At 49.2% G+C, this 17,711-nt stretch overlaps 2 protein-coding genes across 9 annotated transcripts in view; one reads left to right on the top strand and one right to left on the bottom strand.

The window, feature by feature from the left end:
- Window positions 1-6,527: 6,527 nt before the first annotated feature.
- Window positions 6,528-11,930, top strand: MAL (mal, T cell differentiation protein). Its single transcript, XM_054194742.1, has 4 exons — window positions 6,528-6,841; window positions 10,362-10,529; window positions 10,715-10,852; window positions 11,088-11,930. Exons 1-4 carry the CDS (start codon window positions 6,755-6,757, stop codon window positions 11,160-11,162), a joined length of 468 nt encoding a protein of 155 aa, XP_054050717.1. The 5' UTR covers window positions 6,528-6,754; the 3' UTR covers window positions 11,163-11,930.
- Window positions 11,931-14,972: 3,042 nt separating this feature from the next.
- MRPS5 (mitochondrial ribosomal protein S5) overlaps window positions 14,973-17,711 on the bottom strand; it is a 63,025-nt gene continuing 60,286 nt past the window's right edge. The window contains exons 12-15 of one of the 8 annotated variants that reach the window (XM_054194739.1): window positions 17,494-17,659; window positions 17,029-17,097; window positions 15,784-16,950; window positions 14,973-15,087 (exon numbers count right to left, since the gene is read on the bottom strand). The gene's annotated coding sequence lies outside the window, so the exon portion shown is untranslated. Of the gene's footprint in view, window positions 15,088-15,783; window positions 17,660-17,711 lie in introns of all 8 variants that reach the window. The other 7 variants (XM_054194734.1, XM_054194735.1, XM_054194737.1 and 4 more) reach the window with 7 other exon arrangements.

The raw sequence follows: 17,711 nt of genomic DNA, 5'->3' as shown, positions 1-17,711 counted from the left end.
CTCCCACAGGAGTCCTTCGCTGTGCTGCCCTGGAGGAGCCCTTCACCGCAACGGAGGAGCCCGTCACCTCGCTGCCCCACAGGAGTCCCTCACCATGCCACCCGACGGGAGCCCTTCGTTGCGCCAGAGGCGGCTATGGTTGCAACACGCCGGAGGAGACCATCGTCGTTCCGCCGTGGAGCAGCACTTCACAGCGGCGCCCAGGTCTTCTTCGAGCCTGACGTTGTACTGCCCCGGAGGAACCCTTCATTGCGCCTGCCGGCTCTTCTTGGAGCCCTTCCTAATGCTGCCAGCTTCGTCTATGTATTGTGCTGCAGTGTCTTTTGTATTGCAGTATGTATTGCGGTGTAGGTTATTTCATGTAGGGTCTGGTATTCCTGGTCTGGTACGTATTGTAGTCTGTTGCATGTTCTGTATTTCTGCCTCGGCGGTGTGGTACGTACTCTAGTTTGTAGTATGTTTTTTGTACTTATAGTGTGTGCAATGCATTGTCGGGACTGCGTTTTGTTGAGTATTGTGTATTGTCTGTAAGGTATGGTATTCCTTGTGTTGTATATGTTGTATTTTCTTGCCTTGTTTTGTATTTTGTATTGTGTTCTATTTTTGTGGAGCCACACAACTCATCTCTGAGGTCATCATTGTGCCACCCGAAAAGAGCTCTTCATTGCACCACCTGGCTGGTGTTGGAGACCTCCATCATGCTGCATGGATCGTCTTTGAGACCTTCAGTGTACCATCCCAGAGGAGCCCTTCATTTTGCTGGCCGTCTTTTCTTGGTATTCTTCATCGCATCGCTCCGGAAGAGTCCTTCAGCATGCTGCCCTGAGGAACCCTTACTCATGCAGCCATCCTCTTCTTGGAGGCCTTGACACCCCCATCTCTGAATGTGGCACTGAATGTGCTTCAGCTGCATTTCAGGAACAGTAAGTTACAAAAAGCAGTCTCAGTGGTGTGTTTTATTAACCAGACCGTTGTAGGTTAACCATGCAGCAGTACTTTATGTCTGCCCAGAATGGGCAACGCCTGAGCTGGAGCTTTGTTTGGGCCATGACCGTATGAAAAAGGCTTGAGTTCCAGACAAGAGCATCAGCGATCAGATGCATGGAGAGACGGTAGGGCAGCTGAAGGGCTGAGTAAAGTTAGTACAGTCTAGGCTAGGGAAAGTTTGGGGAGAAAGAGGAAAGAAATAAAAAATGCTGCAGAGAGATAGGTAATGAGCTTCTGGCTCCTCTGTAACAAGAGGCTGGGATTAAGGCCAGGAAGCAAAGCTTTCTGAGTGCTCAGATGGGTGAGTGCTGCAGTAGGGGTCAGAGAGATGGAGCATCTTTTCATGAGAGTCTGGAACATCAGCCCCCACATTGTCACCACTGGGTCGGGTGCTTTAGTTGATTCTCTCTCCTCTTGAGGAGAGAAACCAACTCGATGGCCTCGGGGAGAACTCTTTTGTTCTGCATTTATGATTCACGAATAGATGATGCTTCTGTCCCTACAGGAAAAAGAGCTGTGGAGAAAGACAGTGATGACGATGATGAGGAACCAAACCAGACCTTAATGGCAGCTTGATAGATGATGAGGAAGAGGAGTGTGAGCCTACTGATGAAGACTCTGATGGGGAACCAAGTTCAGAAGAGAAGTATAATGAAGCGTAGTTTAAACTATGCTTTTAAGGATTGTTAATGCTTCATCTTCCAGTGCTTGGAATAAATGTTGGCATTAGGGAAGTCTATAGGTTTTCGCTGTCATTACAGTGGTACTTCTTTCCTCCATGCCTGTACATCACTGGAATTGTGTTCAGTTCGCAACAAGGCTGAAATCTTGATGACTATTTTTGCACCATTAAATGTGTAACAGTGTTGGAAAAACTGCATCTCTTTGATTTCTAAAGACTTTGTTGAAAGATCTTTCCTTCCTGGCGTTTACCACTTTCCTGAACTTTCTAGAAAGAAATTTGGTCTGCCTTGAGTAAAAATATTTTACTATGTTTGCGGGCAGACGCCTGGAGCCATGTGAATTTGACACTTTTTGTGGACACAGTCCTGAAACTCTCATGTGGCTCTAGCTTGCCTGTGACCATCTGCCCAGTCGTGGTGGAAAAGGGGCTTTTGTTGTGTGTTCTGCAGTCTGCTGTCAACACTGTGTCAGCCTGTCCTGTTGCCCACTTGCGTTTATTATGTGTGAAGCCAGTGGGGGACACAGCGGGGTGTGAGTGTAAGGAAATAAATGGGCTGAAATACAGGAGGCTAAAGATGAGAGGAAAGGAAACTGGAGAAGTGATGGGGAGTTCAACTCCCACAGAAGACCGGTGTTCAGGTTGGCATTTCAATACAAAGTGGGAATGAAGTTACAGCATTCAAGATCTCAGAGAGCCCATGGGTTGTCTTAAATACTGCATATAGTAACTTCTTACCTCTTTAATATGGTTTTGCGGTCTTACAGCTTTTAATCTTTTCTTTTTGAATGCAAATGTATGTATATCCATTCTTGAGAGGTTGAATTACATCAGAAGCAAAGTTTGCTATTTAGATCTGAACTCAGGCATTGTAATGTTCTTGCAAGGTATTCAGAAAATTGGTTAAATTAAAATGGAGATTGCTGCAAACTGGCACGGGACTGCTTTTGGCTGCAGGATAATCTTTTGCCAATTGCATGTCACAAGTTTCTCTCAAAAATTGTACATATTGAAAATAAAAACATCATGATGGGCCACTGTTCTGCCTTTGGAGAACTTCAGCTTCTGTTGGCCAGTGGCGTACTGTTTGCCAAAGCCATTTCATACAGAGAGAATCCAGATGGTGTTTTTTACAGAGTCTGATGATTTCTGTGACCGTAACCTTCCTCAGTCGGGTCCGAAAAAATGAAGTGTGACCAAAGCAGCACACTGGAAAAGTCAAAGCCGTAATCAAGCTGCTCTATAGAGCAGAAGTTTGGTAGACTGACGTTTTCTCTGGTTTAGGTGTATTTTCCTGTTCTTGTATTCTTTCCTTAACAGCAGGATGTATTTTTATTCTTCTGGAGGGATGAACTTGTTGAGTTACTTCCCAGCTGGAGGAAGCTGCTCAGTGAAGGACCATCCTGCAATAGAAGAAAAACAGTGTGGGTGGGTGGAGAAGTAATAGGGAAAATGAATGCAAACAGTGCTTCTTCCTCCCCACCAAGCCACCTGAAGCCAAACCAAACCCCACTGCAATTGGTTATAAGAAAAAAAACATAAAATGGCTGTAATGAAGCCCAGGAGAAAGAAGCAAGGGAAATGAGACAGCCAAACGTTAACAAGAAATTGCTTAGCGGTGTTGCTATGAATGTGGCAATTGAAACGGTACGCGCTGTTACTTTAGACAGCTTTTTCCACGTTTAACTTCTTTGCAAGGCCACTGAAAGCAATGGAGCTGTGCAAGCCTGCCCTTGGTGAAGGCGTGGTCTCCCTCAGTAGGAGCGTTACGTGAGCACAGACTGTGGATGTCGGGAGTGGGAGAACTCCTCCCTAAGTAAAAGAGAGTATAGCGTCCACCTATCACGTTCTCCTCAGAAATAGTGACCTATGTGTGACCACACAGTCACAGTCGGTATTGCTGACTGGGTTTCTTTGCACTTTTTCACCAGGAAGTTCAGTGCTTTTCTATCTTCACTTCATTCCTGTTAGTCCCACAAAAAAGGCAGGCTGCTTTGCCCACCTTTTTCATCCAGCTGACCATAACGCACCTCTTTGAACTGCTCTGTCCCCTTCTAGAAGTGATACCATACCCATATCTCTCACTTGGCTCTTCACAACTAATGGACTGTGAAGTTATTGCCCTGTTATGTCAGTACAGAATTAATATAGCTCTTTATTTGCCAATTCAGATCAATATAAACCTTTGTCCTCTCCCTTCTGGCCTCCCTGTGAACTCCAGTGAATTTATGGATTCACCGCATCTTTGTCCAAGACGGAGCCAAAACCATCTCTGCATCAGGACTGAATTCCCAAGGACAAGGATTCCTGGCCAGATGTTGGCTGGTAAAAGCTTGTGGAGCTGTGTGCTGGAGGAGACAGAGCTGTAGGAGCTTACACGCCAGAGACCAAGTGCTTTTCTGAAATCCCTTCAAATTAGGCACTTACAAGGGCAAAGAAGAAAGCTCTGTTGTAGCCCCCCGCTTCACCTGCAGCTTGTACAATATGATATTGTACGGTATTTATTGTATTTTATTGTATGTATTGCATGGTTTGGTACCGTATTTATCGTATTTGTTGTATTTTATATATAGCATTAATTCAATATGTATTATTGTTTGTAGTTTGCCGTGTATGGTATTTATTTTATTGAATGTATGGTATGTATTGTATTGCTTGTATTGTATTTTTTATTGTATTATATATGGTATGATATTGTATGGTATGATATGTATTGTCTGTGTTGTATTGTATGTATTGTATTTTGGTATGTATTTTATGTATTGTGTTTTAAATTGTATTGTAGGTATTGTACTGTATTATATATATTTTTTATTATATTGTATCTATGGTATGGTATAAGGGAAAAGTCAGCTGCTACAGACTAACTCTAAGAAAACTCCTCTTGTATTGAGAGCCACTAACAAAACCAGGTCACAAATTAGCAACTCCCAACAGTTTTGATTATTGCTTTTAGTAACATGCTGCTTCCCAATCAACAGTGGAGGACATGAAAAAACATAGGAGAAGCCATACCTTCAAAAAATTCTAGCCTCTGCTCTGCTCTGGTGAGACCCCCCTGCAGGGCTGCCTCCGGCTCTGGGGCCACCAACATCAGAAGGACATGGACCTGTTGGAGCAGGGCCAGAGGAGGCCACGAAGATGCTGAGAGGCTGGAGCACCTCTGCTGTGAGGACAGGCTGAGAGAATTGGGGTTGTTCAGCCTGGAGAAGAGAGGCTCCGAGGAGACCTTATAGCAGCCTTCCTTAAAGGAGGCTTATAAGAAACATGGAGAGGGACTTTTTACAAGGCCATGTAGTGACAGGACAAGGGGCAACAGTTTTAAACTGAACGAGGGTAGATTTAGGTTGGACGAGGGAAAGAAATGTTTTATGCTGAGGGTGGTGAGACACTGGCCCGGGTTGCCCAGAGAAGCTGTGGCTGCCCCATCCCTAGAGGTGTTGAAGGCCAGGCTGGATGGGGCTTTGAGCAGCCTGGTCTGGTGGGAGGTTGTTGCATTTAGTGAGAACACTTACTGCCGAGACTATAGGCCTGACACTGGATGCACGAACAGCCAGTCTGCTGTAAGTCCATCTGCTTTTAAAGGCAGCAGCACTGAACTGCAGAATATCCATAGAGCTTTAAAGATACGATTGCAATCACAAGCTCGATTTCCTGGGTAAGCACTTGGTGTGGCTGAGGTCACAAATCTTACCAAAAGGCGCCCCTTTCTGGGGAGGCAAGGGTCGATCTGTCCTGACAATTTGGCATTGAATTCTCATCCCTCCATTACGTGCAAAATCAGGGTAATATTTATACTCCGATTGTGTAAAGTGAGCGGGTGTGACTGTGGCCAAGCCATTGTTCCTCATGGTTGTACCATTAGCCGTTATACAAAACATTTCTTGTAAAGGGCAGAAGAACATGACCGCGTGGCCTCTACCTCACTTTTCATTCCTCCCTGGTGCCATGGCAACACAAACCACCAGATCTTCACCCAGTTTCCGTGTCTGTTCTGGACACCAGGTGGTTTCAGTAATACTGAGCTTTGCTACTGTTCGTGCTTCCAACAGAGATATCCCTGCCCATGGTGGGAGGGATGGAACGAGACGATCTTTAAGGTCTCTTCCAACCCAAACCATTCTATGAACGAGGCAGTCCTACCTCCTGCTCCAGACATTGTGCAGGGGAGCAGCTGCAGAAGGACAACCACCGTATGTAGGTCGTGGCTGAAATGGGCACGTCTTCCATGGGTCACTGTTCCATAGCAACGTGCATTGCCACATCGCTCCTTTTATTTTCCTGATGTTTCATGTCTTTGGACTTAGCTTCCAGAGCTGTGTGGTTTTACTGGTTATCCAAGTGAGCGTGTTAAAAAGAAGTAAACACTCCATATTATGGAGAGCGGAATGACTCACTCCCATGGACTCCAGACTAAAAGAAAGGCAAAAAAGGGAAGCCAAATACCTTGGGAATCTCATTATTTTAGGTCATTTTTGTTACCTTTGGCATATCCAATCTCCTTCTGAGATGATGGAAGCGGTTTGCCCTGCAGTTCAACCGCCCTTGTCTTCAGATGCGTCTCCCATTGCGTGAGACATTCCTCAGCCCCGCTGTTCGCCAGCGTCTGGCACGTCCTGGCTTGCCCTGGCCACCAGCTGCCCTTGTGCCCGCTGCTGTGGCCAGCTCATGCGGGCGGGGGACGAGGTGACTTACTGCGCAAATGAAGGGGATGACAGGCTGCCCAGCTGGGTGGGTACAGGTCTTCTCTATTGTCCTCAGATGTAAGCCAGTGCCACCCACCACCGCCCAGGGACTTGCCCTGCATGCTCAGCTTGTGTAGAGACAGCTCTGCTCCAATGCCCCAGGGCTGCTCACATCTCCTGAAAACCTCCCCTGTAGCTCCCATCATCCACCAGCTGGCCCCTGGTGACAGGATTTGGCCACACCTGTGCCATTCACAACTGTCTTCACCTGCCAGCAGGAAGGAGGAAGGGAAGAAGGAAGAGCAGGAAGAAGGGGAGGGAAGGAAGGAGGCTGCATTTAGCAGCTACCTCCCACAGCTAGAGCTAGAGCAGCCGACAGTCACCGTGAGAGACGTTCACAATGTCCTCGGCAACTTCCACCACCTCTTTGCCCAGCGGCCTGGATGTTCTGACAACTTTCCCAGATGTGCTCTTCATTCCTGAAATCGTGAGTGCCGGCTTGTCCCTGGGGAGGGCAGGTGCTGCTGGTGGGGCATCCAGCAGGCTTCACGCCGCAGGTGCCTGCGGGATGAGACCTGACACAAAGCATGTGGCTTAGGAGCCACGCCAGGTCCCTGAGCCAGAGGGGTCCGGGGGCAGCCCCTGATGCCAAACTCACCCCCAAAGCCCGGAGCGGAGGGCTCTGAAGTGCTCCTTTAGTCTGTGGGGGATTTTTGTGCTGCCTCTGAAAACTGTTTCTCATTTCCTGCTGAACAAAGCTGAAGGGGTTGCTGGTGGGTTTAGACCAGGTGGCCAAATTGAGGCAATTAATTAATTGGCAGATGATTTTAGCAGCTGATAGAGGCAGAGAATACACTGCTTGCTTAAAGCAGGAGGTAAAGGTTAGCTGTTTGCAGCAGTAGAGCCTTGGCTGCCGAAGTGACAGTGCTCCTGATCGGCAGGTGTGGAGTGCTGGACCTGGGTGCGTGGCCAACGGTGGGTAAGCCAGCTCCTTGTAACTTCTTCCCATATTGTAATTTTATTGAGCAGGAGAAGATCACAATCTTAATAGTTTTGGCACACAGCAAAGCCGTTGCTGTAAGCACTGACTAAAAATGGAAAGTTTCAACTAGAACCTTTTTTCCTGTGTCCTCTGTCCCCACCCATGAAACCTGCTCTTCTCACAACAGTTTTGAGAGGCTTTTTTAAAAGCCTGAGTACTTTCATGCAGCATTGAGAGGTTTTGCTGAGTGTTGTAGGAGGGCGTTCGGATTATTTCATACTAAAAACTTCAATTTTGCTATCTGGGACCAAGTCCTTCCCTGTCACCCGACTCAGTCCACGCTCCTGGGTTTTACAGCATTTACTTCATTCTCCTAGTGACATAGTCCCAAAGCAGGGATGTTGATTCCAATTGCTAAAGCACACGAGTGACAGCAGTCAAGCAAAGAGAAGCTGGGTAAAAGCAGATGCTACCAATGTGTAGCTTTGCTTCTCAGTTCTGCTTCTGCTTCTCAGAAAGGCTTTGCTTCAGCTCCTCCAAATATGCTCTGGGGACTTGGTTTCTGTGCCGGGGTGTCTGAGGGCAAGGCCCAGGTTTCCTGCAGCTGCAGGAAGGAGGGTGGCAAAGTCCCTGGGGAGGTTCTGCCTGGGTGGCACTTGCCAGCCACCAGTGCCGCTGGGTTGCGTTAGTCCTGGTGCCGCGCGTGCTGTCGGCCTCGCCGTGCTTACACTACCCAGACTTAGACTGTTGGCTTCTAATGCCTGTCTCCAGGGAATTTGGCAAGGCGGCTTGCTTAATGAGACAGAAATAAGCGCCCTATGCTTTGGTTTGGGTAAGATCTGGAAATGTGCATCCTAAAGGCTCAGGAACCACCAAGGCTCAGGAAAGAGGAATGCTGCACAACCGGATTTCTCCATCTCTGGAGGTGTGTGGCTGTAGGTTGTGCACCTGTATTCTCTCTGCTGTGTACAAAGGAGGCGGCTGCCTTGAATCACAGCATTCAGAAGAATAAAGTTTCTCAACCCTTAGTGGAATCCGAGGTTTCCTGCAGTGGGTTAGTATGGCAGCTACGAAAAGAATTTGTCATTTCAAATGCTAAGACAGTTGCGAAAATGCCAGAAGGTCCTACCTGCAGCTGAGGTGATTGCCACATCTGGATGTGCTGATTAAGAACTACCATTTGTCTTCTGTAAGGCTGGGTTTAATTCTTGTAATCTGTTGTATTTGGAGAGCTTTCTGTAGGAGTGGATAGCCAGGCCTATGCGGAAAAGCTGAAACAAGCTGCAAACAGATACGTTTGCTTTGTAAAAGGCTGTTTAAAAGATAATCTGTTCTTAGGCTGCTGTCCCCAACCTGCTGTGGGTTGAAAGCCTCTTGAACTGTTCCTCATTTTATAAGTCTGCTGAAGAGTAGGACCGTAAAACCAAAGTCAGTAACCAAACCACGTCAAACATATTTGCCTGAGCGAGAATTCACATCCTGCAGAAAGGAGAGACGGGGGGTGGTAACAACTGAGAAGTGATACTTCTTCCCCCAACCTCATACCTCACCCCAGTCGTGATGGATTTCAGTGGAGCAACCACAAGGTTTTCTCCAGGATCTTTAGCTGCGACGCACTCGTGGTGTTACCACATGAGTTATTACCGGGACTGGATTAGGGTTCAAGTGTCAGCCTTTGGTTGTTACAAGAGGCACCAAAACAGCAGCACTTTGGAAGATGTATTTTCACTCAGATATTTGCAAGGTCTCAACCGCCATCATTCATTTAATCTATCAATTTGTGTAACGGAACCAGTGAACTTCCCTACAACTGTGGGGTGACACGAATGATGTGACGTTTTCTGAGATCATAAATCAGAAACTTTTTTTTCCACTTGCAAAACGCCTCCAAGGAAATGGAAATGCCGTGATTTGTTTGAATTGGCATTTGGATGCTGGCAAAGGCTGGCCTGGGATACACCGGTGATCAGAATGGTCTTGGAGTCAGTGAGGCTCTCTTACCTCTGGAGATTTGCCTGCAAAATTGAGACCAAGCAGTGATGAGGGATAGGTCCCCACAGCAGGACCGATCTCCACACAGCGTGGGTTCAGCTGAGGAGCTCCGCGTCATAGGACGCTGTGTAGACTAAACTTTGCTCAGGTTCAAGAAACAACTGCGCTGATTTGCTGCAGAGAAAAGCTACTGAGTGCATTTTAGTGCAAAGACACCACTTGCAGCTTGGACACTCCATAGCATTGGACATCGTGCTCTCATCCTCTTGTGTAGGAATCTGCTGGTGGAAAAAGGATAGAGTCTTGATATAGGTGTCCTTGTGTTCCCCACCCCACCAGAGAACCCACAACAAGCTCCCAAGGCTGTCTGAGAAGGATGGGGTCCCACCTGCTGCCTGACCAGCAGCTGGACCTTGCACAGCGCCAGTGCAGTCAACGAAGGATGACCTGAACAGCTGGAGCAGCAACACCAGTCCCCCCTCCCAGGAGGAGCTGGGAGCCTCAACCTTATTTCCCCTGTTTCAGAGAGTAGAACTGGCTGTATTACCTTTCTTCGACCTGTTCTCTCACCTTTCAGGGAGACGTTTGCATGTGGCCTTCATTAAGGCCATGTCGGGGGCCTTCATGAGGCCACATACCTGTGCTGTTTGTGCAGGTGAGCTGGGTTTGACACCACTCCTTTCAGGGATCTGAGTGTGAAGCAAATGGGCCCTTCTGAAATAAGCCTCCCTGTTCATCGAAACCAGCCTTCAAAAGTGCCGAACCAGCCTCCTGAGCACGCTGGTGTGGGGAGGACATGAGTGGCAGCGACACCAGGAGGCAGGGCTACAGCCAGGCTTTTCTTGGGTCAAGCTCAGAGGCAGATGGCCCCGGCTAAATATCCAGTTTCAAGTGGAGGCTGGGAAGGGCTCAAGGGCATCCCTGGACTTTTGCCATGTGCAGTGCTAATGCCAGAGGCGTGCATGGCTTTTGGCTCTGTTTGGGATAAGTCAATTTGTCCCACACTCACCTTTTCTCCCACTTTCGCTTGCAGGTCTTTGGGGGCCTTGTCTGGATCTTGGTGGCATCCTCGAAGGTCCCGTTACCCATACTGCAAGGCTGGGTGATGTTTGTCTCTGTGTTCTGCTTCGTCATGTCCACCGCCCTCCTGTGCCTCTACATCTGCGGGGCGCACGGGGGCAGCAGCTCCTGGGTCGCCTTGGTAAGTGGCTGCGATGAACCTCAGGGCCTCCCCTCCCTGGTACCGCTGGTAGACAACTGTCTCCTTTGCTGCTCCTGAGCTCCACATCGCAGGCTGGGGCTTGCTTGTGTGGGTTCCCTTTTTTCCTCCCCACACCGCAGTGTGCTCCCTCCTTGGAAATGACGGTGTGATTCCTTGTTTCTTAGGATGCCATCTGCCAAGCGACAGCAGCTCTGTTCTACCTCAGTGCTGCCGTGTTGGAAGCCTACTTCACCTATAACATCGGCTTGTTTTCTCACAACCCTCTGGTAGTAACCATCTACCGGGAGAACATCGCTGCTGTGGTGAGTGCCTGGTGAGCAGGGGAGGGAAGGTGAGGAGGTGACTGTGTAGTGGCCTCCAGGGCAAATCTTTACTAGGAGGGAGGGAGAGAAACTAGCCCCAGCCCTACTATGTATGAATGTCTCCAAACATGCAAGAGTCAATAGAAATATAATGTGTCACAAGGTGTTTGAGCAGTGCAGGAACTCATAACTTACAATAAAAAGTTAACTGGCTGATGTGTTTTCTCCATTGTAGGTCTTTGCGTTCTTAGCTACCCTGATGTATGTGATCCATAAGGTGTACTCGCTCCTGCGATGGAAATCATCCTAAGCGCCTCCCCTCGCAAGTGTGTCTTGTGGTCACCCTAGGAACACGAAAAGTTGTTCAACGACTGCAGTTTCCAGGCTGGGTTTGGGTTTTGTTTTTTAATGTATATACTACAAACAAGCAGCTTTTTATGTGGGACCATGGCAACGAAGACAAAGAGCCTGCCAGAGAAAGCAATATCCTGCCACAAGCTGTTTCCCTTCAGTCTCTTCTGGGTTGGGTACGGTTTGATGCTGGTAAAATTGGGGCCCAAGTAGAAAAACATCCAGCTTCAAAAAGAATACTATAGTTGGGTTCGAAGTGTTAAAATCTCCCTGAACCACACCTTTATGCCTCCGGGCTTATTATTGCTATCAGGGGAAGCCTGGACAACCAACGCTAAGGAGCATGAGTATGAAACTGGGTCATTTTAATTGCCGCCCATCCATGTAAGCCTGTTTTCCTCCCTAAACCTGCTGTGCCAAAAGAAAATTTTCATGCAGTTTCTGGAAATGCCACCTCTGACTTGTGATGAGAAACGGGGATGATATTTAGCTTGCCTCAGGGGCAATATGAGTTATTGCAACCCCTGAAGGGTATTGCTGAACTACGAGGCACAACCATAATGTCAGGAAATACTGCTGCCTTTAATCCCCCTCCAAAATACAATTTGGAAGGTGCAAGGTAGACTGTAGGAGTTGTATGGCTGATTGGAATAAGCAAAGGCGATCAACTCTTGTCTTTGGTGCATGGCTGCTCTCACATACACCAGCGCTACGTCGCTAATGAAGATGGGTTTGCTGTGATTCTGCAAATAGACAGGAGTCATTTCTGGCACTTTCCCTTTGCTGTACACAGGTACGCAGCCCCGCACAGCCTCAGGAGCTGCACTGGAACAGGGCAATGCCTAAGGAGGAGGCACAGGCTTGGACATGAATTCAGAGGGCTCTTCTGGCCAGGGGAGCCTGCAGGGTTCTGTAGGGCCAAGGGCTAAAGTAACTCAGGTTAATCTCAGTGATGATGTTCATCTGAACGCTTAAATTACCCCAGAGGGTTAACTTGAGTCAAGAGTCAAGGCCTTTTCTGCTCCTCACCCTGCCAACGCCAGGCTGGGGGTGCACGAGGAGTTCAGAGGGGACACAGCCGACCCAAGAGATATTCCATACCATGTGATGTCATGCTCAGCGATAAAAGCTGGGGGAAGGAGGAGGAACATTTGGAGTTGTGGCATTTGTCTTTCCAAATAACCGTTACGTGTGATGGAGCCCCGCTTTCCTGGAGATGGCTGAACACCTGCCTGTCATGGGAAGTGGTGAATGAATTCCTTGCTTTGCTTGTGTGTGGCTTTTGCTTTACTTATTAAACTGTCTTTATCAACCCACGAGTTTCCTCACTTTTACCCTTCCAATTCTCTCCCCCATCTCACTGGGGGCAGTGAGAGAGGGGTGGCGTGGTGCTTAGTGGCTGGCTGGGGTTAAACCATGACAGTGAGTTAATTTAAATGGGGTTTAGACCCAAGAAAGGACGTTTTCACATGGTAGAGGTGCCTAATAAACAGTGGTACCAAATTAGGCCTTGCAGCTTGTGGGGCAAAAAACCTGGGGGTTCAATAACAGGGACGGGAGATGGAAGAGAAATAAAAGTTGACTTGGAGGCATCTCTTGCTTCATATCTAGGAGGGACCTTTAAGCTGTGACCGTGGGTTTGGGCTGAAGCTTTTTAATTGCAATGTCATGAAAACATTTTATTTTTTCTTTTTTTTTTTTTCCTTGCTGAAAAACCAGCCTGACCTGTTTCGCTTGTGTTAGTGTGACAAAAGCAAGCTGATTGCAACAGAGGTGGAAAGAAACCCCTTTTCAGAGCAGGGAGGGAACGCACAGCCACTTTGGACAATGGCACTTGGTTCTGAAGGTTTACCATGCGCTTGTTGAAACCGGTTTCAGCATCACGTCATCGTGGGGTGGGTGTGTGTGGAGGGGGGGGGGGGGGTGTTGGTGCCCGGCTTTGCCCTGCTTCTATTAACACCCCTGAATTTAGCATTAAGACACAAAGACGCCTTTCTGTTTGGGTCTCTTAACAAAGGCAGACATTTGTGGTCATACCCTGTGAGGCAATGGCTCTGGCCACCTTCTGCGCCCAGGTGTGGCCAGCACCTCCACGCCAAGTCATGCTGTCTGTCCCCTTGCACCTGTGTCCCTGTGCCCTTTGGACACCCCATTTGCAGCCTGTGCCTTGGCAGGGCTCCCACGTCCCCTCCCCGATTCTTTCTGCCGTGCTTTGCCCTTTGCTGCTCCCTTCCCCTGCCGCGCACCAGTTTACACCAGCCTGCACCAGTTCACCTGCTCGTCCCTTTCCTTCTGGCCCCACCTGGTTTGCTGAGATACCCCCCCCCCACCTCCAGCATTAGCGTAACCTTGCTGTAAACTGGCACTGGAAAAACACAGCCCGGTGCCGCCGGCACGGCAGCGCTCATCAGCCCCACTGCAGCTGGGGAGCAGTCTGAGGCAAGGTTGTGACCCTTGTCTCATGGCCCCAGTGTAACCTGGGCCAAATCTTTGCCTGGGGAGGGCTGGGCAGAGAGAAGGGCCACCGCAGGGTCAAGAGCATCCAAATGAACTGATACAAAGCTGGAACTTTGGAACTCTCCCAGGGTGGCCCCAACTCCAGCCCCATGCAGGTGGAGCCTGCAGGTGAATGAGAGTCCCTGTTTGACACAGGGCTGCTGCGCCCCAGGACAGTGACGCACCGAGGGGTGGCTTTGTTCCACTTTGTTTTGAATGGCAGCTGTCAGGTGCCAGGTGAGCTGCAGCGATTTCATAGGTAAGCTTAGGAAGCGTGGGTTAGATGAGTGGGTAGTGAGGTGGATGGAGAACTGGCTGCATGGCAGAGCTCAGAGGGTTGTGATCAGCAGCACAGGGTCCAGCTGGATGCCTATGACCAGCAGTGTTCTCCAGGGGTCACTACTGGGTCCAGTCTTGTTCAGCATAGTCATCAATGACCTGGATGAGGGACAGAGTGTACCTTCAGCAAGTTTGCTGATGACCCAAAACTGGGAGGAGCGGCTGACACACCAGAAGCCTGTGCCACCATGCAGCGAGACCTGGACAGGCTGGAGAGTTAGGCTGAGAGGAACCTAATGAAGTTCAAGAAAGGCAAGTGTAGGGTCTTGCACCTCGGGAGGAATAACCCCATGTACTGGTACAGGTTAGGGGTTGACCAGCTGGAGAGCAGCTCTGCAGAGAGGGATCTGGGAGTCCTGGTGGTTGCCCAGGAGCCAGCAATGTGCCCCTGTGGCCAAGAAGGCCAATGGCCTCTTGGGATGCATTAAAAAGAGCGTGGCCAGCAGGTCAAGGGAGGTTGTCCTCCCCCTCTACTCTGCCCTGGTGAGGCCACATCTGGAGTACTGTGTCCAGTTCTGGGCTCCCCAGTTCATGCAGGACAGGGAACTGCTGGAGAGAGTCCAGTGGAGGGCTACAAAGACAATCAAGGGACATTCCTCTTATGAGGAAAGGCTGAAAGACCTGGGTCTGTTCAGCCTGGAGAAGAGAAGACTGAGAGGGGATCTCATCAATGCTTATGAATAGCTAAATTCAGTGATAAAAATCAGTGATATTCAGTGATAAAATAAAATTAAATTTGTTGGGTGTCAAGACGATGGGGTCACGCTCTTTTCAGTGGTGCCCAGTGACAGGACAAGGGGCAACTGGCACAAATTGGAACATGGGAAATTCCATCTGAACAGGAGGAAAAATTTCTTTAAAGGTAACAGAGCACTGAAAGAGGCTGCCCAGAGAGGCTGAAGACTCTCCTTCTCTGTAGCTATTCAAAACTCACCTGGACGCGTTCCTGTCCAAACTGCTCTGGGTGAACCTGCTCTGGCAGGGGGGCTGCACTAGATGATCTCCGAAAGTTCCTTCCAACCCCTGCCATTCTGCGATACGCATGTTCTCTGCACCATGGAAAGAAGAGGGGAAAAAAGAGAAAAATAAAATGAAACAACCACCCTGAGGTCTCCATTGCCCATCATGCCCAGCCCTCCTATCGCCTCAATACAGCCATGGAGATCCACCTGCCCTGGAAGCTGGGCAGCCCAAGGTTGCTGCCTGGAAAATGGCACACCTCAATGCTGCTGAAGGGAAAGATGCTGCCCAGAGCTCAGAGAATCTCCCAGGATGTACAGACCATCTACCATATGTGCACCAGGTCTCATCCCCTGAGAATTTGCTGTCCTCTCACCAGAAATGTTGGGCATGAGGAACACTGCAGGCTTGATCCTTCTCCCATGGAGAGACTCGTCTGGGGTTAATTGCATATTAGCATGGCTCCCCAGAATGCGAGAGGGCTGGCTCTGCCGAGTGCTGCTTGCAGAGGGTTGTCCCTCGCAGTTTGTTGACCACAAGGCTCGGGCAGTCCCCGCCTGCGGAGCTGCTCCGAGCCTGGACCAGTATATGGGGCTGCTCTGTCCCAGGCTCTGCCTTTGCTCAGACATTTCCAGATCCACCCCCCCGTCCCGACTGGCACCTCAAGTCCAACAGCTCCCTCCTCATGCCGTTCCATTCGTCCTCCCCATCCCTGGGATCCCCTTGCAGAAGTAGCAGCTCATTTAAAAAGCCACAAATCAGCCTTTTTTCCCCCACGCACTTACAAGTCCCATCACACTGTTAAAAAGAGTGGGCCTGCTGCATCCCCACAGCCACCACCAGATTTCAACCGGTAGCATTACTGGAGTTTCCATCTCTGCTCCTCTTCTCCAGCTTTCTGAGCTAAACAAGGAGGTCTGCAGGCAATTAGAGAGCAGGCAATTAGCCTTTAGTTAAAACTATCCGCTTGAAGGCAGGCAAAACCTCAGCTCCTGTGATAACAACAAGATTACAGATGTTATCATTCCTTAACTATGCCCAGACTGTAAGCTTGGTTGCTCTTGCTTAATTAAATAGCTCTTAAGGGCAATGTTAGCCGTTCCCCAAATATTTGTATATTGGATACCTTGTCTCCAGTCATGCAATGAGTTAGAAGCTCTTCCATCACTTCCTAAATTACAGAAGGATTTGCTTTGTCAGAAAGAAACTTAATAGAGAATTTTGGCCAGCTCCACACAGGACTTTCTGATGTTTCTCATTTTACAGTCAGCTTTATCTGTGAGCAGTGAGCAAACTGTACGCTGGGTAAAACATCTATACAAGCACCTCTATTAACACGAATAAACTTCTGAAAACAGGAAACCCACAAGAGATGACTTCTGCGAAGGGATCAAAGCTCCATGTGGGTCTGTGGCAGAGCCCGATGCGTGGCCAGCTCAGTCTGCCTCCCCCTCTTCTCACCCAGCTGCGGCCCGTTCCCCACCTCTCATCTTGGCACCGAGATCATGGTCCCCTCCTGCGCCTCGGTCTCCCTCACGCTACGAGATTCAAGCAGTGAAACCCCATTTGCTTTGAGGACAGGGATGGAAACGCCTTATTCCTGATTCACGGAAGTGCTCAATCATGAGTTATTGTCCTGTGGGTCTAAGAGCCCTACGCCTCCTCCAGAGAGCAGAGGCAAGGCAGCGCAGACCTGAGGAGCCCCATGGGAGCAAATGCAAGTGTAGGTAGTGCCCAGACCTCGGGGGAAGAGGGAGATTGGTGGTTATTACATTACTTTAAATTCTGAAAAGGCAAATGGCATTCACCCCACCAATTCCTTACCTTGCAGCTCCTCATTTCTACTAGCACACAAGGTGGACCTGTGAGGTTTATGTGGATTCTCTTGGAGGCACCAGCTAGAAATCCGTCACGACACTTCCCAGTGCTTTGGCTGATGGAGGAAAGACCCACTGAGAACAATATGTTGTTTTACCCTGCACTCGCAAGAAGGGTTCGAGGGAGATATCTGTTTGCAGACCTCCATTCACCAAAGACAGGCTGGGACCCTCGTGCCGCATGATATGCACCTCACAAGCTGGGAAGATGTGGTGTGAGATCTGTTTGGGTTGCACATGGCACAGTGTTCAGGTCCGGGACAGTTGGGGAGAGCTGGACTTTACAACTTGCTCTCCACTGGGTGCTGCTAGCCACGGACCTGTCCCTACAGCTCGTCTTTCTTCAGCCCTTCCCAAGATCACACAACGCCCCGCCCAATTCTGCCATCTCGTCCCACTATGCAGACGGGGCATTGCTGGAGACCTTGGCATCACCCACATCCCCACTTTTTGTGCAGCAGTGGCCTTGTATGATCTCCTGTGGCACCATCACCATTCTTAGGCCAGAATACGGGGGGATTTTCCATGTGTGTTGGGTGAGGAAACGCCAGAACAGAGTGCAAGGAAGCAGCAGGACATCTCCAAGTGAGGATGCAATCACCTGCAACCGACACGCACCTTATTCCTGATTCTGAGAAGAGAGAACTGATCCATCTGCTCACTGCAACACAGGGCAGCAAATGACAAACAGCCGATCCTGATCGTCACTTCAGGCTCTCTTGACTACCCAGGCTGAGGCTGTTTTGGGTCAGTGACGGAGCCAAATCACCTCAGCTCACTGTTCCTGCAAGGACAGAGGCAAACTGAAGGTCATCCACATGCAGCAAGGTTTCATT

The sequence above is a fragment of the Rissa tridactyla genome, chromosome 3 (assembly GCF_028500815.1).
Source record: "Rissa tridactyla isolate bRisTri1 chromosome 3, bRisTri1.patW.cur.20221130, whole genome shotgun sequence".
NCBI classification, from domain to species: domain Eukaryota; kingdom Metazoa; phylum Chordata; class Aves; order Charadriiformes; family Laridae; genus Rissa; species Rissa tridactyla.
Note: the sequence above shows the minus strand (reverse complement) of the source record. Positions and strands in the feature narration are given on the sequence as shown.